The following is a 21921-nucleotide window of genomic DNA, read 5'->3' on the forward strand; positions in this document are numbered from 1 at the left end:
TATTTCTTCCCTTGACTTTATGTTTACAGGTTGGAAGCAAAATATTTGACTAGCAAAACTATTACCATCGCTTAAACATCAAAGAAAAAGAAAAAAAAAAATCAAACCTCCCCACACATCCATCATGCTGCACGCGTCACTATCATCCAGGAACAAAGAAAATTTAGCCTTTTTTTCCTTGGTGGGTGACAGCTGCCAATCCATTCTCATACCCTTAAAATATCTGCCTGTAACTTGAGAAAATACAGTCATAAAATTTTATTCTGTGTAAGCTGCTGATCAATTCTTGTACCAAATCCTATTCCATATTAATTCAAGGACATTTTGGCTTATATTAGTGCAAATTCAGAACAAAGTGTTAAAAAAGGTAGAAGGAAGGTGTTTTCAGAAAGTTTATCATGGTTGGCAGACAGCAGCAAGGATGCAAACTGAGGAAGTACTTGGTACATCTTATCCATGTGCAATAATTCAACTTTCATGCTTCCCAATGAATTGTTCCTTTTGACTGTAATGTCAACTTGTCATTACTCTTAGAAAAGATAATATAATAGCTAGAATCAAGTTATGCACTGACATTACAGTTAAGCCATGAGTGACTATGTGACCCTGATTGATTCTCTGGTCTCACTCAGATCTTAACAGCTTTGCAAATTGTTCTACTAATACTTTAGGAGCGCCCACAGCCAACACATCCTACAATAACTCATAATTGAGCAGAATTTCCAATTGCTGGGGCAAAGATCACCAACCATTAGCTTATCCCACTGCCTATCTAATGCAATGATGGAAGCCAAACCCAAATCTAAATCAGGTAGACCAAAAACCAGCTCATTTCAATCACAGCATTAATCACAAAACAAATTATAATCCAAAGAATTGTTGGATGACAGGATTCTAGATTTCTTTTTCTGCATCATCCATTCAGCTATTAACTCAGTTTCATTTTTTTATCCAAAGACTGATTCAACCATATTCAATTAATAATCATACAAACTTAATAAATTTTCGGTAGTACTAGCTATAAAAAGGTAGATATCACACATGATTTCCCACCAATTGCTTTATTGCACTTAAACAGCATTTCCTTCCCACAGCTGACATTTTTTTAACACCTCAAGCCATAACATTGAAGAACTAGGAAGTCATTGGTGTTCTGCAACCCCAAACTCAAAGGCACTGGCAAAAACTAATGGAAAGTGGAGTCCAAAAACACAATTTTAAACACTAAGACTAGCTAGATTTAACACAGTTAACAATGAATTAAGGATTGGGTTCTTGCATCACCCCCTCAAGAACACCAAAAGCAGTTTAGAAAGGAATCAAGAATCAAGACATTTGCTAAGAACATTCAAACTAAAAGAACCAAATTATGTAACACATAGTTATTCATTCATATTCCAAATAAAAATTTATGCTAGATTTCTTGCCAAAAAGAATCAAAGACAGCAAACTACAAATTACAAATAATGAAGGAAAAAAAAACAGTGCAAAACTAAAAATTAAACAGAGTACAAAGGCACCGACGTACAATGAGCCGTGTACCTTCTAGCTTTCTATCTGGCACAATTTTTTCCTTCGAAGCCTCTGGCTTCAAGCTTCCATCTCCTTCTTTGCTTTTCACTTCAATTAGATCAAAGTCTGAACCTTTATCTTCAATTCACAAAATCATCAATTCTTGACAAAATATTGTGAATTGGAAACACCCCATCTCATGATTTTTCTTAATATTTACAATGATTTGAGGATTTCACAATCTTTGGGCTTAAAATTATTTACCATCTTCTTCTTCCACTATCAACTTCCACAGCCCAACCTCTTCTTCTCCTTGAAGAAGCAGTAAAGAGCAAAAGAGATCTACTACTTCTACTTATCCTTGAATCCAACCGAGAAGAACTTGACCCACCAAAACACCCAAACAAATTCCCCAAAAGCCTTCCAAAAAACCCTCCTCTTTCCCTCCCTCTACTCCCTCTGCTCCCCCACGAAACCCTCCGCGGCAACCCTCCGCCGCTAAAACCACCATCCATTTCCGTATAAACAACCGGAAACTCTCTATTCTCCCCTGCTCCTCCTCTTCTTCCCCCTGAAAACCTCCCCACAGCGAACCCTCCGCCCGGTAACCTCCAAATAGTCAATCCCACCGGAACCTCCTCGGACGAATTTAAATTCCCGCCACCGCTTTCGCTCCCTTCTTCGCCGACTGCGGCGGGCAACTCATGCCGGCAAACCGGGCATGAATTTCGTAACTGAAGCCAAGGGAGTATGCAGTTAGAATGGTATAAGTGATTGCAAGGCATGTTTCGAACTTTGGTTCCCAACTCGAATTGCTCTTTGCAAACTGCGCAGTATAATTCGTTGCAAACATGGGTTTCGTCTATCTCCACCGTTGGCATTGCTTCTACCGCCGCTTTAGACGCCGGCGGTTGCTCGTAACGGCCGACGTTTTGGATTTCCATTTGTGATAACTGGTCAATCAATCGGTCAAACCCCGAACCTAGCAGAAATTCCGACATACTCGGGGGTAACGGCCGAAGACCTGACCCGCCTCCGTCGTCATAGTATAGCTCAAACCCTCTCCCGTTGTGTTCAACATTTGAATTTTCCCCTGACGCGGAGGAGGGGGAGGCGGCAGATGATGTGGTGGTAGCGGCTCCACCTCGTAAAACGATGACGGGATTGAAAGGTGACCGATCGCCCCCGTTACGACGGCTACGGCGGAGGATGGTGCTGGTGGTGGGAGTAGTGTTAGTGTACATCGAGGCTGCGGGGAACCTGTGGCTGCCAAAGCGACGGGAGCCAGCCTGGACCGTACGCGCTGTGTGAGACGGGTTTTCGATCTCTTCGACGAATCCACCGTCGCAGCCGGGGCAAGTGATCGGATCTTGGTTAAAAATCTGTACGAATCGGCTGCATCGGTAACACCAATACGACGTCGTCGCTGTCGCCATTTTTTAATTCAGATCTAAGAGACAAAGCAAAAGAAATTCCAAAAGGAGGAAAAAAAGAAAACTATTTTTCGAAATGAGTGAACATTTTCTCTCTTTTCCGCTGCTTGGTACCAGAAGCAAATGAGAGAAGAAAAAGTTTGATAAACTGTAAGAGCAGGAAGAATAATTTAATTTTATATATAAAGGTTAGATTAACAGGAAAGCCGCGTTAGCGTGGTGGCTACGCTGTAATTTGCACACGTGGATTGTTTCCATTGGATAATTTAAAACGACGTTTAAAAACTACGTGGATTAAGCTCATAATAGGGGATTAGTGAAGTTAAATTACCTGGCCGGTGGGGTTTTAACGGCGTACAAATTGGGTTTAACTTTTAACTGCGATAAGAAAAAAGGAAGTTAATTTGTTGTAACAAATTTATTTGGTTCAGGTTTTTTTAAGGTTATATTAAAAAAAAGGAAACAAATTGTAGGTTTTGAATTTTTTTATTTTAAAGAAAATTAATATAATTTAACGGTAAAACTAATGTTAATATAAAAAATATATTGAGTACGTGACACAAAATTATAATTCGAACATGTTATTTTAATAAATTTATCATTTTACAATTAAAATTTAAAATTAAAATTTGGTTAAAAATAGATAAATAATTAAAACATAACATCAATTATAAATTAGAATTATCCATTTTTACAAAAAGAGAAAATTATTTTACAATTTCAATTTTTGCATCATTTTTATTTTTATTTTTTACAAATTTATTAACATATAAATAGTTATTTATATAAAAGTAAAGTAGAGTAATATATGATTTTATTGAAATTATATTATGTATAATCCTTAATTGTTTAAAGTGTTGGAATTTTGTGCAATCAATTGGTGAATATTTAAATTTAAATTTTAGCTTTAGAATTCAACTACCCAACAATTTTGTACCGTTAATCAAATTTAAAATTTGATAAATAGGAAAGCACCAAACGTATTTAATTAAATTTAAAATACCACAATTAATGAGTTATTAAAACAACAGCCATTTTGAATTTTGAATCAAAGGATTGTAACTCATATAGTTGAAGTCAATTAATAATATAATTAATTCATATACTCCACAATTTAAATCACCAAGAAAATATTATTTAAAATTTTAATATAATCATATATTTCATGAATAAAAATCTATTTTCTCAATTTAATATCTTGTTTTGTTTTTTTTTGTAATTTTAAATTATATATTTAATAAATTTCTCATATTAATATTACTCATACTGTTAAATGTTAGGGTTAATAGTTTCGATTATTTATTTTATATAATCCTTTAATTTCAAAGGAAGAATGATAATTCATATTTCCTTTCTTAAACTTAAATATAATTACTTTTTTATTAAAATTCTTAATTCAAATAAAATTTTTTTATTGAGGTTAAAAATTTTGGGTATATAAATTTTTTAATTTTAAAATTCAAAAAAGATTTATCGTATTTTGTCGGGACTTATTAAGAGAAGTCATTAATAAAATTTGAATATTACTTATTATTGAAATGAAAATTTTTTTTAATTAAATCAATTCGTAGATCGAAAATTATTTTTTTCCTTACAAATATAATTAAACTATTTATTAAAAGGGAAAAAATACAAAAAAGGAAAGGAAAAGAAAAAGAAAAGAGAGAAAGGGCAAAGAATATTCCAAAAGCATGGAGCAACATGCTTGGTCGAGTGGTGGACACGCGCGCTGGTTGATATCCTTGATATTCTTATAAAAAACGAAACGTGGCACGCGTTTTGAAATCCGAGTCATGATACACGAACAAGGTGGCCCACGTCCTTATCGGACACGTCATCAACTTTCTAAATTTCGCATGCTTTCGTGTTTTCTTCCTCTTGTCACATTTAAGGCTATGTTTGGTCGTGTTTCCCAAAATTTGACTTCATAGGCCATCAAATCAATCAAAAACCAAGTTAATTCATTTTAGAAGTAATATTTAATTAATAAAATTCTATATTTTATTATATTATAATTCGAATTTAGAATTTTTATTTGCGAGCAATCATACACTATAATTTTGATTCATTGTGTTATTTATTAGTGAATATATAAATGCAAGTTTATAATTAAAATGAAATAATTTTTGCAGGCACATATTTTTTAGTATATTTTGTTTATATTTTTTATTTATTGTGATTTTGGACGTGTGGAGTAATGCATATGCATGTAGACAACTTGGTTATTATAATTTTTAAATTTTTAATTATTTGTTGAAATAATTGTGTATTTTATTAGAAGTTATTAATTTAATCCAAATTAAAGGGCATAATCAAACCGACCATTTTGTCATACATTTCAATATTTTAAAAGAGTTGGAGCTTTAATTCAATTTTCAAAACAATCTAAACCCGCGACCAATAAAATAAGGTGATATGTGATCAAAATATCGTCATTGAATAGATTCAATTATTAAAGCAAATAAATAATTATAGGAGAAGAATTCCTTTTATTTTGAAAAAAAAAATCATAGCACTATTCATGAATTCAAGCTTTTGAACTATTTTAAAAAATTAAATAATATTTTTTTACATTCTATTAAATTTTTATTTTTTATCAAAGAGGGTCTTATTATTAACGATTAATTAATTATTATTAATTAAAATATAATTTGTTATTTTATGTCTATATGACATTGACATGACGTTATTACACAAAGTAAAAAATAACAAATGATCATGTCTTCATGTCATAGTAACATATTATATTATAATTCGATATGACATGTTATTATGTCATATTAGCACTATGCGACATAAAATAATAAGTAACATCTTAACTAAATAATAGTCAGTTAATCTTTAATTATAAGTGTTTATTAAGTTTAAAATAAATGTATAAGAATTTATTTTAATGTAATAAAAGAATAAAGACTTATTTAAATCTTTTTAAATAATTCAAATTTTTTTTAGATATCATATTCTTATTTTTTAATTCTAAACACGGGTTTTACTATTACTTACCTTCTTTGATCTCCTTATCTTACTTACATATAATTTATTAGTGATATCATGAATAACAATATATTTTTAGATTTAAATTCAAATTTTGAATAAGCCAAATGTGAGATAATTTCATTTTTATGTAATTTTTGACTTAATTATAAATCATTCGTATGTATTTATATACGAATTGCATCTGCTTAATCACAATAGCTAAAATTCACATTAAAAAAATATGAAATATGTGTAGAAATAAAATCAATTTAAAGTTTACAATACTTTGCCTAATCTTGATTCGAATCGAATATTCCAATCATGAGAATGATTTAAGCATCCATTAATTTGAATAGTTTGACTCTCAATTTAGACTGTAAATATGGTTGATGAACCACCAAACAAAAGTCAAAGGAATTTCTAAAACAGAAAATGATATCATTACAATGACTTTGTGAACATTGGTTGAATGACTAAATATTTTGTTATCTTTTTGCACAGTTCCTTCCTTGGAAAGAAAATATTTTTGTTTTGTAATATTAAAAAATAACAAATTTCAATTCGATATAAATTCGTCATTTAATCTTTTAAGATTAAAAAGAAATACGTCGTAACCGTGAATTTAAAATTAACGTTAATAAAAAACTATCGAGATGATTTAAAGTCGAATTTTTTTACCATCGGTTGAGACAAGTAGACGGACTTGTTAATTAGTCAATTCATGTAAAATAAAACTAAGTAATGGTTTTGATTGATACATGGAGAAAAAAGTTTGAAAGAAAGGACACATTACACATTACATGGAACAAATTGATATAGACTTTGGAAAATGTTGTAGTGCCCACCACTCGTTTACATAGACTTTTTCTCTCTTGTTGGTTCCTTCTTCTTGCCTTTATTCATTTACAAAGGAAAGTAAAAGTTTGACCATGGATGTGATTCCTTAACACAATCCCAAACCCTTTGAAACTCCGAGAAAACTACTTTTCAAAGGTTTTCTTGTAAACCCTTTGTTCTACGTTTCTTAGCCAAAAAGGCAATAAAGAGATAACCCTTTTTTATTTTTTTATTTTTTGTTTTTCAAAGTCATTTCCATTCAAAGTTTCATGAGCTTTTTGTTTTTTCTATGTGAATTCATCATTGTTTGGGGTTGTTGGTGGCTATGTATGTATGCCTTTGCTCTTCATGACCTTGACCAAAGTTTTTTTTTTTTTTTTAAGGAATTCACATGTTTATTTTAAGGATGTCTCACCTTTTTTTGTTAAGGTTATGTTCGGGTTGTTATTTTTTTAAAGATGGGAGTGGGTGTAATATCAGTAAAAGATGAGATGAATCACGAGAAAAAATGTTTTTTAGATTGAAAATACGGGTTTGTGACATTTACATATCTACAAAGATATATTTATAATGAAATTGAAACAAGAAAAATAAAGTTAAAATTTATTAACTTTTATGTGATAATAATGGGATTTTTTTAATATAAAAATTTACGATTTATAAACAACCAAAACTCATTTATCGATTTTAAGATTTGAATTTAAAACTTTAAAAGAATAGATGGTGTCTCGAATTTATCTATTAGGATGCATATGGTTTAAGTAATTTTCTTGATTATAATTTTAATTAAATTTCCACATTTCAATATGAAGTCTCCTTTTCTTTCTTTTGTTTTTTTTTCTTTGAAAGTGATGGTATAGCTAATTTACTATCACTTTCAAGATTTCAATCCGCGTTATTATTATTTTGTTTTTATTTGACTTTTTCAAATCAAATTTTTAAAAAATCTTTAACTTAATTATTTTAAATATTTAATTAAATAACTATCAAACGTTTAAAAACTAATTGAAAAAAAATTAAACTTGAAAAGCAATGATGTATATATATATAATTATTAAGGAGAAAAATATTTTTCTATTTTGAACTAGCTGGGACCGCAAATTCTCCTAGCCAAGGAAACTTTATATATATGGCAATTAATTTCGAATTATAAGAAAATAATGTTATCTGGTACACCAATAATTCATTTCCCCTTTCATTCACTATCATATGATATGAGCACATCTTGCCCTTATTTTATTTTATTTCATTATTTTAATTTTTTTCGGATCACTCATTGTAAGCTTCATGCAGGCCATGGCTAACCTTTGAATATATTTTTTTAATTGTATTTAATGAAATAATATTAAAATATGACATAAATAAATAAATTAATTTAGTACTAAGTACGAAATGACATGCTAATTAAATTTCATACTATATTGATTTTGGTTCGAAGAAAGTCATATTGATATTGTTTTAAAGAAAGCGTGTTCTGAATATATAATCTCTCCGTTCTTTATAATTTTCGTATTAACATGAATCAATACTCAAATTTGAAACTTTTCTAAATTTTTTTATAAAAGTTAGAATCTAATTAGGTAAATATCATTACAATCTAATTGAGATTTAATTAATTAGCAGGGCTTAACTAGTGGGCTTTAGCTTGGACTCTATTGGGCTTCCCTCTAAAACTTGTGGCAAACATGGGCCCATAAAAATTAATTAATTTATAAAAGTATATGAAAGGGCACTTTATATTTGGTTTGATATTACATTGTTAATTTCTATGGGAATATTTAAGTTTTATAATTAACTCATTGTAAATCATAACATAATTCATGTGCTTAAAGCTTTAATCCTTAATTAAATCTACATTAAAATGTACAATTTCTCCTTTATTAAGTAAAATTGAGTATGCAATTTTTGGATTTGAAACTATGTATAATAAAATAATTTAAAATAAAACGTAATTTTATCACCAAAATCAATGTATATATCGAACTTTCAATCGATAAGAGTATCAATATCTTCGATGCCAACAACAAATCTATAAGGAATAAATAATTCATCGAACATACCTCGACTTGTATATAAGATATATTTCCGGCTGCGAGAAATAAAATTTGTAGAATCATATTTGACATAGGAACAAATTGTGTTCATATATTATTCAAATGGAAGAACTAACATTAACCTTAAATACAATGATTAACATTAATCATCCTTACAAATTATTTAACAATTCCACAAATAATAAATCCAAAAAAAGAAATTAAAATACCAATCCCACCATGTACAAGAAAAAAAAAACCACAATTAAATCAATTTATTCCAAGAAATTAGCACAAAAAAAACAAATAATCATATTTTTTTGTTCTTGATAATTTCATTGAAAAAAAGGCTTAAAAGTGCTCACCACCTTCTTAACCTGATCAACAAAAGAAGTGCATGAAACTGTTCCATCATTCCCAGCCAATACCCTGTACTTGTCTTTCCTAGTAAAGTTCGTGCACTCAAACCCTAACGTAGCGGCCAGGATTCTTTGCACGTAGTTCGCCACGTCGTGCGGGCTTTTTCCCGACGAACACGTGGCTTCCGCCGGCAGTTGGTTCAGGAACGTCACCTCGTAAACGGGTCTAGGGTTCATGAAGAAGAAGATTGGGTCCAGGCCTTTCCAGCCTCTAGCTGTGGTTGCATGGAAAAACCCTACCCTGTAGTTCATGGCAACCGGGACGATTCGGTCTGTCAATTCAGCAAAGAGGGCACTAAACCTTAATAAAAATGGTTCCCTACAAGTTGTTCCTTCGGGGCAAACCACTAGGTCACCTTTGGCTAGTTCACGCTTGATTTTCTCGGCATCGACTTCCCGGATTCTTGTTAGTCTCACCGTCGGGATTGGTGACAGGATCTCGGATAATCTCGAAATGGAGTATGTGACTGCTGGGATTCTGCGCATGAGCACGGCGGATAACACCACGGGGTCCATCAGGGTTCTATGTGTGCAAACGAATAAGACCCCGGAGCTGCTACCGGAAACAGGTGGCGGTTGTTTGCCTTTGACGATGATCTTACCACCAAATAAACGGGACATGTAGGGGATAACTCGCATTGGAAGGATTAGGCCGACGACGATACGGATGGTTGCTAGTAAGATGCCTAATGGCATCCACAGAAGGATTAGGAGAGCGGTTGAAGGGGTCGGTCGCTTCACGAGGCGGCCGTCGTGGAAAATCACTGGGAGGGGGCGGAGCAGCTGGTGGTCGTGGAGGTTTTGGTTGGTCATCAATGGTGGGTGCATTTGCTTCTGTTAAAAATGTAATGTTAACATGAAGCACAGGTATAGCTAGCATTATAACTAGAAAAATCTTCGGACTGTAGATTTCTCGAGAGACTTACTTTGCATAGAGACAAGAACTGAAAGCTTGACGGAGCTCTTCCAAGCCCCAAAGTAGGCTCTTCGTCGACAAACAACTTGGCAACTCTACTCGAAATAGAAGCGATATCACCCTTAACGAAACCAGTAGCAAACCCAAACCGGTTTACCACAAGTTCACTTCCAAGGACCTCATCAGCTCGTAGATGCTCCTTGACGAACCTCGCCACCATAATCCTAGGCGTCTTAGTCACCACAACTCTTTTATCATACGAGCTAAACACTTTCCAAGCCTCCATGTCGACATCATCCATGTAAAACTTTGGCAAAACAGCTCTCGACACTGATTCAATCTCCGCCTCTCGAAGCCCCGCCGTAGCGACAAAGGTCATCAACTTCAACCCTGCATCATCCAATCCTAACATGTCCAGCAACCGAATCACTGGCCAAAACAACAGCAACAAAGCGAACCGGATTAACCCGGACGCCTCAAACGCCACCAACATGAAGTAACAGAAAGGGTCTGGGTCTTTCAGAAGAACCCCTTCCAGCTCAGAAACAACTGATTCCATTCTTTTCTCCTTGTGTTTTCTTTTTTTTTGCTTATGTGATCACAAAAGAAGTTTTTGGGTTTTCTTGAATGAAGGAAAACGAAAGGGGCTGTGGGGATATAAGGTTAGAGAGCAAGGGTTTGGATTGACTAGTCTCTAATGCGAGAGCAAGGCAGTTTATCAGTTTCACAACTACTTCTCTTATACACATTTTTTTTTCCTGCAAAGTGTGTCCCTTTGGCCTTAAGCCTCCAAAATAGTCTGATATATCTGCAAAGAATAAAGGATTATACGCCACGGTAATACTCGAAGATAGATTACTTAACCTCACCAAACTTAGTCAAGATTTATGGACGTAAAGTTAAGCTTTTTGGAAAAAGAAAATGGCGACTGCGCCATCGGTTTATTGCCCTTAATTAGGCCACTAACTTGGCTTAATTTGAACAGGAATTTAAATGTTATATATACATAAAGTATATATTTATATATAAATAAATAAAGATATTTGTTAGTGCTAGAGAATGGGTCACTTTCTCGATGTTTCATGAGAAGGAAGCAAGCAATTTCTCTTTTCCAATCCGAGTGCTTTTTGTTGTGATGCCATTTGGGATTCTGTCACTCACAGAATTTTTTTTTTCAGTTTATTCGGTTTATCATCATGATTTACAAACTTATGACTCGAATTTAAAATTTTTATCTAAATATAGGATTGGAGAATTGGGTGGTTGAAAAAGAAATCGATTGAGGACAATAGTACCATATGCTGGTTAAAGTGTTTTAATTAGGCAGAAGACTTTCCCCTGCCTTAATTGCTAGCAAGAACACTGATCTCACTTTCCTGTAAAAGGGTATATCCAACCCCTCTTACATTAACATTCAGCAGGTCCCCTACCCTTCACTCCTGGTGACGGGCAGCTCTTAATACCCTTCACTCAGCCTCTGCGACTGCGAGGCTTCTTCATCCTCCTCCAGGATCCTGCAATCCCAGCTTAGGATTCGGTTTAATCTCTCTCTGTATGTTTTCTGTTCATTGTTGGAACTGAAGATGAGCTGTTCATCTTGTTTCCAAAGCACAGGTGCTGGTTGTGCTAACTGTTGTGTCCCCAGGACTTGAAGCTTTAAAAGCCACCCCTGTTGAAACCTTACAAGTTGTTAATTACCCCATCCTTGAAAAAGTTAAACTACACTGAAGTTTCGGTTAATATCAATCACAAAAACATAGTCCGACATGAACAAGTCACTGTCTGTTGTTTTCTAGTCATTAATACATACGCAACCATTGAAACAACAGTATCAATATTGTATCTTGCAATAAATTCATTGTAACTTGTCCAATCTGTCATAAGTACCTCCTTTGCTGGAGTTTGTTGTTGGTATTTGATTAATTCAAAAGGGATTTTGATTTTTTTTTTGATAGCTCTAGTTTGGGTAATGGAGAAGAGACAGTTTCTGATTTGCTATACAGGAGAAAAGTCCTTTCCTTAATATAGGTGACAGCTATGTTTGTGAACCCACCTTTTTGTACTGTAAAAGCTTATCTGAAATTGATTTATCTGTGTGTGATGGTGTTCATTGTTCACATAATAATGGCTTGCACCATATTTCTAGTGTCACAAAGCCGAAATTTTCTGCCCCTGCGCAACTTGCCTTCACAACAGCAGGAATTAATCAGAATTCAGAAACCCCATTTTTCCATCTAGTTACTCAAATGGCGTAGGCAATCTCATTAATTATATAATAAAGCTGGCAATTGGGGTATTTTGTTAATGGGGAAGCTTGCAAGAAGAATTGAAAGTAGGTTAGAAAAGTTTTGCTGTCTCTCTGAATTAGTTGCAAAATCTGGGAAAAAGGTGGTTCATCTGGTCAGGTTCTCACGGGGAAGAATTTTTTCCTGCCTAAGTTAGGTAAAAGGTTGGTTAGAAAACTGAAAAGTGACAAAACCCTTTGTTAATTCATCGTTGAATGCTTGGTAAACCCACATATCCTTTTCAATGGGGTATTGAATAAGTTTTTTATATGACCATGTCAACATAAGTCTGATCTGTCATGATCATGTACACACTCTGATAGATTTTGCTGAACACAGACATCCTTGTCAATGGGATTATTCCTTGAGTAAGATTGAACTTAAGGTTATGGCAGTATGGCTTGATCACCTCGAATGATCCATTTTCTTTGGATTTGACAGACATTTTTATAATCATGCCATGATTATGATTGTAATCTCCAAAGCTTAGATTACAAGGTCTTTGTCTGTCTGACTATGATTGGGCTCATCAAATACCATTTCTAAGCCCAAGCGTTCACCACCTAGGCAGGGTGCAGTTCAAACTGAAGGAAGTTGGGACTGGAAAAAATTTTGTCCTCAGCCTGCAATTTCTCCAACTTTTTCTTTCATAGTCTGTCTCAGATAAATGGGAGATTTTTGTAGAACTTTGAACTGCAATGTTTAACGTGTTCGAATATAATCACACTTGTGGTTTCTTTCTCTATGTTTTCTTTCCCAATATAAGTCATGAGATTATCATTGAGTTGAGAGAAACAACAAATTAAGTCAAATCAGACAGATAGAAACAACAAACTTCATGTATAAGCTATAACTATGGGACAACATTTGCTGTAAGTCATATCATACAACCTTGATCTATGTGAACAGCAACACATTCTTTCTCAGGAAGCAAAATAATGGATCCCAACATAAGTCACTTGATAAACAATGCTTTGTTCAAAAGAAGAAAGAGAAACCGTAGCCTTCTCCACGAGTAAATTTTGTCTGGCTGCTTTCTCTTGATGCAGACTAATCAATGGCATCCTCTCCTTGGGTGATTAATAATTAAGCCTGTACAAACAAAAACCCTGTTGCAAATCCAACTAACACAAAAACTATTTGGCTGCAATAATTGGACCTGATAAATTGAGTGTGTTGATGCACTACAACAACTGCAGCTTACACCCAAGAGGTAGAAAAGTTCCATTATGCAGCAAAATTTTTTTCAGAGAATTCACCATGATTGTAAGAATCGTTGATACGATGGATTCAGCTGCCATGTAAAGAAGATTCAGCCCGTTAGTCTCAATCTTAACATTGGCTCCAAATTACTTACTTGCAACATAAAATTTTCAACCTGCAGACGACTTGATCAATTTGGGGGCACTTCTCTGTTTCCGTAATACTTCATTTCCTTGAATCTTCCTAATGTTGTATAGCATAAAATGACAGGAGACAAGCACCAATAACTAGCAAATATGGGCAACTAAGCATTATTCATAAGAATTCAGCTCGAGAGTCAAGAACATACTAATTCACGCACAATCTCAACCAAAAGAAAGGGTACTTAGATTAATAAGAGAAGTCATTTCCTATATCAGAAATTCAGATTCTACCCAGGAAAATTAAACACCCAAAGAGTGGGAGTTTATAGATAGCAGCTACTGCATCAGTTTGTAGAAGAACACATCGCGCGTTAAGGATCAACCATGCCCTTTCATATCCAGAGAAAGCAAAATTTTTGGCATGATTCACACAGAATTGACCACCTGCAAATCACTGAAAACAGATCAACTAAGCCAGACCTATCTGAATTTAAACTACCATGAGCCTCTTCATCAGTTGTTTAGCTAAAGGAAACAGGGAAAGAGGTGGAAACAGATGCAGAAATTCAGGAAAAAAAATTAAAAAAAAATTTGGACCATTTCTCGATTTGTGCGTGTCATCCTTGCGCAGGGGCCATGCTAATCTTCTCTGTATCGTTCCAATTTTATCGGATGTCCCCGAAGGGACAACCAGCACCTGCTTCTTTCTGTAATATAAAACCTTTTACTCTTTTATTCCTAAGTAATGTGGGAGTTTAGTTGGATTCTGACTAAACTGACTAAGGCCTTACAAGTGGGCTGGTTGAGTCTTAGGTGTGGCGCAGAAACCATGGGCTTTGTGGTTGCATTTGCCTTCTAACTCACGTAAACCCCGCACTTGGCTGTTGACGTGTCGCAACCAAATGAATGGGTCTGATTCCTGGACATCAAAGCCCAGCTGATCAACTTTTCCTGAAGGAAAAACTTTTCATGGGGCGATTGGCTTTACGTTTTGGTCAAGTTTTGGTAACACTTGGCAAAACTTGATGATCCAAAGTTTGCAGTTAGACAATTTGCAGTTAGACAATTATAACTTGTGATTCAGAAGCACCAACAGTGCATGACTAAAGAATATTTAACAGCAAGGGCCAAGCATGGCACCAAATTGCACTTCATGCTGCAGAATTTAGTTCTTCAGTTCTGCTAAATATATCAGAAGATTAGCACTGATAACCAGCAAATCTATCAGCACTATGTATGGAAACTCTTAGTCAAGACCTCATTGTCCAATTGCACAGCGTTATTGAATGGAAAGAGTTGAAGGGTTAGACTACCAAGTGAAACGAGACACAAGTGATAAGTCCAATTTTTGCACAAAGCCAGATTATTGAGCATCCATGAAGTACATATTTTACATCAAGCACAAACCAGCTAGCACCTTAGAGTTGATTCATAAAAAGATCTCTTATATCTTTATCAAAACCAAAACTTTCCAATCTATCATTGGCCAACCATGATTAACAAGGGCAACTGCTTGATCAATTGATTCTACAACCCAACTATAAAGATATCGTCTATGAACAAATTTCAACTCTAAAAATGTAAAGGTTCCTTTAAACATAACAAAATACAAGTAGCTAATGTACTCTGTACTACCAACTACCAGTACAAATAGTTGTATAGAACTTACACTGAAAAAAGCAGAAGCTATATTGGCAAATTGTGCAGCAAAAACTATCTCAAATCTGAATAATGGATCCCTGAAAAACACTCTAAATTGCAATCTGAAGTGAGCAATACCCATGAAGATGAAAATTTGGACCTTTTCTCGATTTTTGCATGTCATCCTTGTGTAGTGGTCATGTTTTCTATATTATTCCAATTTTATCGGATGTCCTCGAAAGGATTATGTGTGATGCCATTTTTTGATATATAAAAATCTTTATTGCCCTGTTCATAACTAATGTGGGATCTTTGGTTGGTTTTTAGCTGGCCAACTACTAGTTTAGTGATGGTAATAGATACTCTTTAATTGAATATTTGTAAATATTCGACTTGATTATATAAAATATTAATATTTTATATTCAGATTCGGAACAAGTACAAATAGTAAGTTTAGTATCGGTTTCGAGTTCGAGTAGCACCTCTTGAATACCCAATATCCACACCTAATGATAGATGTTTACTATACATGTTTATTTATTTGTTTTAAGTTATTTAAGTTATTGTATAAGATATTTTTAAAATAATTTGTTATTTAAGTTTTAAATTGACATAATATCTAAAAAAACTCCTAAATTATTAAAAAAATTCAAATAAGTTCTTAATGTTTGTTTGTTTTTATAAATTTAATTATTAGTGAATTGTATGGATGTCAATTGTGAATTACAAATATATCTTTGTCACAGCCCAAAACCCAGGCTATGACCGATGTATGGGCCCAATAGGCAAGCTCACCAAGCCTAAGCAAGCCTCTCTATGTAAACCCGTCAGTAGTCCAACTATCACTTTATTTTTTCTTTAAGATCTAAAACTCGTAATTTCTAGTAACAATATCTTTAAAATTTAAGTCGTAAAACCAAGTACACACACAGTTCACAACAAATCTCACAATTTACATTAAACAATCACATATAAACATACAACAGACCCTTGACAACCAGCGGAGTGACTCTAGGTGTGGGTACTATCATTGAGAGTCGTAGTAAACCTATCGAAAGATGAATAGGAGGGAGCACCTCGACCTAGGATCCAACTACCTTCAATCTTGAAAACCAAAACATAAAGTTGAAAAGAATGAGTATAAACTCAATGAGTAAACATAAGAAGGGAATAAGCAAATGACACGAAAGATTTTTTGAAAAACACAATGCGCTTGTATTGAAACCATGCAATTTGTATATCATAAACAAAACTCGATGCCATGCTGTTTTTCCAACTCATTTTGAAAATATTTAAGAATATCAACTTTCAATATACAATTCAATCACATTACATTTTTCAAAAATCTCTACTCTATAGGACAGGTGCACATGCGTGTAAAAATTCACGTATACATTATGTATATATAAATATATAGATAATTCAAACATACACCAAGGTCATCCCCACACTAGCCGCCACAGCTCCGCACATACACCCGCCAACCTCAACTCAACTCATGTGCACTCCCACACAGCACATGGCATATATCATCATCATGTGCTCTCCCACAACGCACATGGCATATATCATCGGCATGTGCTCTCCCACACCGCACACTATCGACACCATCATGTGCACTTTCACACAGCACATGCACAGTTATAATTATCATTCAACATTACATTTCAATGTATAGTACACATAACAACATGTAACTAGAATCTTTGCATAACAATACATCACATGCCACAAATCAATTGACAATTCAACATAATATTTCAAATACGTAATTTATCACATTATACGTTTAAAAACGTGGAAGTATCACTTGTGAAAAGTTTGTTCCCGTGCATAAATTTGAAAAGAGGCAACCAAGGATATTCTAGCATTTCATTCAACACATATGCATTTGTTCAAAACCTTTTAAATGCAAGTTCACTCACCTTACAATAGCGGGATACTATGTCGTTATTAGTTCGAAGGCATATCTAGATATTTCTACTTACCAGTCGCTTGTTATTTTCCTCCGACATGCCACCACAGTACACTATCTTTACTTTTACACTTCCTAGCCACAATCCAAATTCAATATCTTTAGTATATATAATTTGTACTTCTCTTTTTCATTCAATCGTGAATCCTTATTCAACTAACTTATATCTTGACACATTTTTACCAAAGTTGCCTTTATCCTTTGCTTGCGTAATTCTTTAGATTATAAATATCGACAATTTATTTATGGCTCTAGCACATATATTAATCTTTTCTAAGGATATTTATCAAGTTCAACCATCATTTTCACACCAATAACCTAGCATATGGCAACAACTATAAATTTACTTCCATCAAGCATTTTCTAAGTCCACATGCATCACAATTTACTTTTACATACTGCCACAATCACAAACAATCAATACATATCTCATTTTTCCTTTCTACTTGTGATTTAGAGGTTAGAACGCTTACCCACCACTAAATCTAGCTCAAAATCACCACGCATTCCAAGATTCTTCCACATGCATGCCTCGAGTTCCTTGGATCTTTATTGATCCTTGCTACCACAAACAAAACCTCACATCATAATTGGTTCAAACTACATACTTTCAAACAAAACATCAATTTTTACCTTCCTTACATTAAAATCTACAAGGCAAACCACCAAAATCTTTTCAACCTCAACGATGGTGTGTGGGTGGGGAGGAAAACCTCTCGGTTTTCTCTTTTCTCTTCCAAGGCTGAGCCTCCTCCGAGCTTTTCTCTTCCTTTTTCCTTTCTTTCTTTCCTTTCTTCTTTCTTCTTTTCTCTCTCCTAAGGTTTAGTTGGGATGAAAAATGGGGTTGAGAGTTGTGGGTTGGGTGAATAAAGGGGTAGGAGAATGGAGAAGTAAGAAAAGAAAAGAAAAGAGAAGAAAAACTTGATTTTTATGGTAAAGAAAGAAAAATGGCGTGGGAGGAAGAAGATGGAGAAGAAAAATGCCATCTTGAAGAGATAAAGATCAGTCATGAATAAGGAAGAAAAGAGTCAAAGCTTCTTTTAAAAGCTTAGACTAAGCTCATGAAAAAATTATCATTTTACCCTTAAAGTTTCTCTCTTTTTTAATTTAGTCATCCCAATAATCTTTTAATTTCAATTTCTTTCTATTTTTCATCCTTTACATGTGTATAAACAAAATATAAAGTTTTCACTTCAACGCGATATCACCATAATATTTAAATATATACTTACCCGAGCTAACTTTATTTAATAAAGACACGCGAGCCCCATTAACGTCGTTTTTCTACGAAATTCCCTCATTCTTCTTCTCCCCAATTTAGATTGACCATATACTTCTCATTTATGACTAATTTCGACATCAAATAAAATATTAATATGTTAATATTATTTTATTAATAAAAATATTATTTTATTTTAAGATTTTTCACTTATTTCATTGGAACCCAAAATGTCTTATTATGCCTCGATTCACTTCCGAATCATTTTTTATCTCGCTAATTCATCTTCAATAAAAATATTATTATTTAATTATTATTTTCACGCATGTGAAATATTTTACTCTAGAATATTCTTTTCACTCGACACTGCTCTTTGACATTTAAATCCATGTTAGTTAGCCCTTCGTCTTATTGATACGGTTATGTTAACTATTATACGAGGGTACAGGGTATCACAATCTTATACAAGTATGAATTTGAATTCGAATAATTGGATACTCATGAAGAGATTAATAAATTTCTTGTACACAATCGGTTATTTAAACGAGTTTGAGTAGTTAATGAGTAGTGAATAAGGTATTAAGGTTTGGATTCAAATAAAAAATTTTAAAAAATAATCAAGTAGTTATAAGGTTTGACTATCCTATTATTAATAGGGGCCCAGGGTAGAGTACTTTAAAATTACCGAATACCTAGCCCTAAGGTTGAGGGAGAGGGGGCTAGTAGGGGCTCCCACCCCCCTAAACTTTTAAAATTCAATAATTTTTTTAAAATTTGATAATTTTATTCTCTATTTTTTCAAAAATTTGTAATTTCACCCCTACAAACATAGAATTTTTTATTTTCGTCCCTTCAAATATAAAATTCTGACTCTACCATTGACCTTGTTCGTTGGCAACCCTAATTCACGTCATTAATCTTGACTAAGCCTACATTATTTAGAAATCGAAAATATGAATCATGTCCTTTTTTTGGTCATGTGTCACTTTGCATGAATTTAGTGTCACATTTTAAAATTTTCAATAACATAGACAAATATTTGTGTTTCACTTTATATTATGAGTATGAATTATAATTATTAAAAAAGGCAAACACACAAAATATATAAATTTTTATTTTTAATAATTAAATAAAATTTAAAAGAAAATATTTTTTTAAAAAAATTTGTTTCTTAATTTTTTAAAAAATGATTTTTTTAAACAAAATGAAGTTACGTCACGTGTCATAGACCAAAGAGTGATGTGACATTATTTAGTCATATGACACATTTTGATTGATTCATTAACATGTCATAAGATTTTCTTAACGAAATTAAACGTTGATAAACAAAATAAAAATTTAGGTACCACATTAAACATTTTCTTAATATAATTATCATATTACACATTTTTTAAAATTATAAAAGTGACATTATATCATTATACTAAGGTTCATATCCTATCATTTAATAATAATATTTATTTCTTTCGTCGTAAAAGAATGTAAACAAGAAAATTTCATATTTATTTTTTTATTTGTTGATCACATGAGCACTGAAAATAAATGAATAAAAAGATGGTAAATAATACTTTTAGGAACGGAATATGCTGGACAAAATTCAATGAACTTGATTATATTAAACAATATATATAACAAACAATAAAACAAAAGATAATTTTCTTATTTCCCTCTTTCATTCTTGTTTCCTCATCATTTGTTTAATAATTTTTTCTCACAAACTTACAAATAATATTTAAAAGGGGATCTAGTTATATCGATGTGACAATTATTAAATTTCATAATTTTTTAAATAAATTAAAATTTACCAAATTAATAGTTCATTAATAATATATAACATTTTTGGAGATCCAAGAAATTTCAGTTGTTGAGTGAATGCCATGAACAATTAATATTTTTCAACATATGACATAACATATTAGGTTATTTGCAATTTTATATGTATCTTGAATATAAATATATCGTAAAATTTAATGACCGATTAAATAATTTAAAAAAAAGAGAGACTATCTTTATAATTATCCTTTAACCTGAATTCGCCGTTACTCAGAAACTAGTAAACAAATGGAAGAATGGCCCAGCGGTCAGGTGGATAGTCCTCGAACTTGTGGAGGTACCAGCGGTGAGTGTCTGCTGCAGCAAATGCTAGATTAGCCACCACAAATCCAAGGAGTAGCCATATAGTGAGGTCAGTTCCTCCACTGGCAACCAATAGCCCGACATAGATTACCATCTCAGCTAAATAGTGTGGACTTGAGACGATGTTGAACCAATCACCACGTGGAATCACATATTCAACAGTTTGATCTGATCTATGTGTTCTAAGTGAACCAAGAATTGCATGACAGGAGCATTGATGCAGCCATCCCCAAGCAAATATAGCAGCACCAGCCCATTGGCACCATCCAAGGCTAGTGATGGGCTTGACATATCCCCGCAAATCAAAACCTGTAATTGACACCATTTCTTGGCCTTCGACATTGAATTCAGCCACTTGATCAGCTGCACAAAATGTAGAGAGTGACAGAGGTGCTGCTATGTAATAACAAATGCCAGTGAAGTATCCAACAACGTGCATTCGAGCAGAAGAGCTGTAGTTGAAAACAAAAAGGGTCTCATAAAGGCGCCTCAGGACATGAATTTCCATCAACAACAGCAAGAACACAGACTTACAGACAGTGAGTCTGTCGTCAGCAGAGGTAAACCCAGACTTGTGCAAGGAAAAAACATGAGACCCACCTCCAGTTAAGTGACTTAAAGGAGCAACTTTGTCTGCAAACCACCAAGTTCCCATTAACAACACTGTTGTCCAAACCACAGCCAACAAATAAAAGTGTAGATAGAAACTCTGAGGAACTGTCAACTTGTGGGATGAAGAAGATGGCATAATCTTGCCCCTCTTGACATATCCAAGAACAAGGGTGTGAAATGAACCGAGACGTGAACAAGGGAGTGAAGCGATGAGGAAAGGAAGAGTCCCGGCTACCCATCCCGCCCTTAGAAGCCAAATAAAGCATGTTTTCATGGTGTCCATTGACTGCAAAGAAAAAGCTTCGATCAAAACTCCAACCACTTTCATTCTTCCCGGAGTTGTACTCCCCGCCGAATATAAGAATGAGCAAAATCAATTCAAACCAATTATTTATCTAAATCAAATGTGATTTAAATAAAATAATTCAGTTTAATTGAATTAATTGGATCAATTAATCCAAAATGTTTGGTCCAATTAATTTTTTAGTCGGTTCTCGATTTTAAAATTTTTAAATCAATCCACCTAAAAAATCAAACTAATTTTTTATATATTTATATATATTTTTTAATTTTATTCATTT

At 33.4% G+C, this 21921-nt stretch overlaps 3 protein-coding genes and 1 long non-coding RNA gene across 11 annotated transcripts; all 4 read right to left on the bottom strand.

Annotated features, from left to right (window-relative positions):
* LOC18586045 (probable E3 ubiquitin-protein ligase RHC2A) lies at positions 1355 to 3111 on the bottom strand. The gene has a single exon (XM_007009186.2). The coding sequence runs from the start codon at positions 2946 to 2948 to the stop codon at positions 1773 to 1775; it is 1176 nt and encodes a 391-aa protein (XP_007009248.2). The 5' UTR covers positions 2949 to 3111; the 3' UTR covers positions 1355 to 1772.
* LOC18586046 (glycerol-3-phosphate acyltransferase 5) lies at positions 9106 to 10906 on the bottom strand. Its single transcript, XM_018128711.1, has 2 exons — positions 10137 to 10906; positions 9106 to 10044 (listed from the first exon to the last, which is right to left on the bottom strand). The coding sequence occupies exons 1-2, from the start codon at positions 10683 to 10685 to the stop codon at positions 9127 to 9129; spliced, it is 1467 nt and encodes a 488-aa protein (XP_017984200.1). The 5' UTR covers positions 10686 to 10906; the 3' UTR covers positions 9106 to 9126.
* On the bottom strand, positions 13164 to 18456 carry LOC18586048. Of its 8 annotated transcripts, none has more exons than XR_001929649.1 (4): positions 18016 to 18456; positions 17847 to 17935; positions 13790 to 14211; positions 13164 to 13705 (listed from the first exon to the last, which is right to left on the bottom strand). It is a non-coding gene; the product is annotated as an uncharacterized LOC18586048 (long non-coding RNA). The 8 variants fall into 8 exon arrangements; XR_001929648.1 differs by having other exon boundaries at positions 18007 to 18456; XR_001929651.1 differs by having other exon boundaries at positions 17847 to 17931; positions 18016 to 18455.
* Positions 20409 to 21725, bottom strand: LOC18586049 (polyprenol reductase 2). Its single transcript, XM_018128982.1, has one exon. It carries the CDS (start codon positions 21666 to 21668, stop codon positions 20643 to 20645), a length of 1026 nt encoding a protein of 341 aa, XP_017984471.1. The 5' UTR covers positions 21669 to 21725; the 3' UTR covers positions 20409 to 20642.

This window comes from Theobroma cacao, chromosome 10 (assembly GCF_000208745.1).
Source record: "Theobroma cacao cultivar B97-61/B2 chromosome 10, Criollo_cocoa_genome_V2, whole genome shotgun sequence".
NCBI classification, from domain to species: domain Eukaryota; kingdom Viridiplantae; phylum Streptophyta; class Magnoliopsida; order Malvales; family Malvaceae; genus Theobroma; species Theobroma cacao.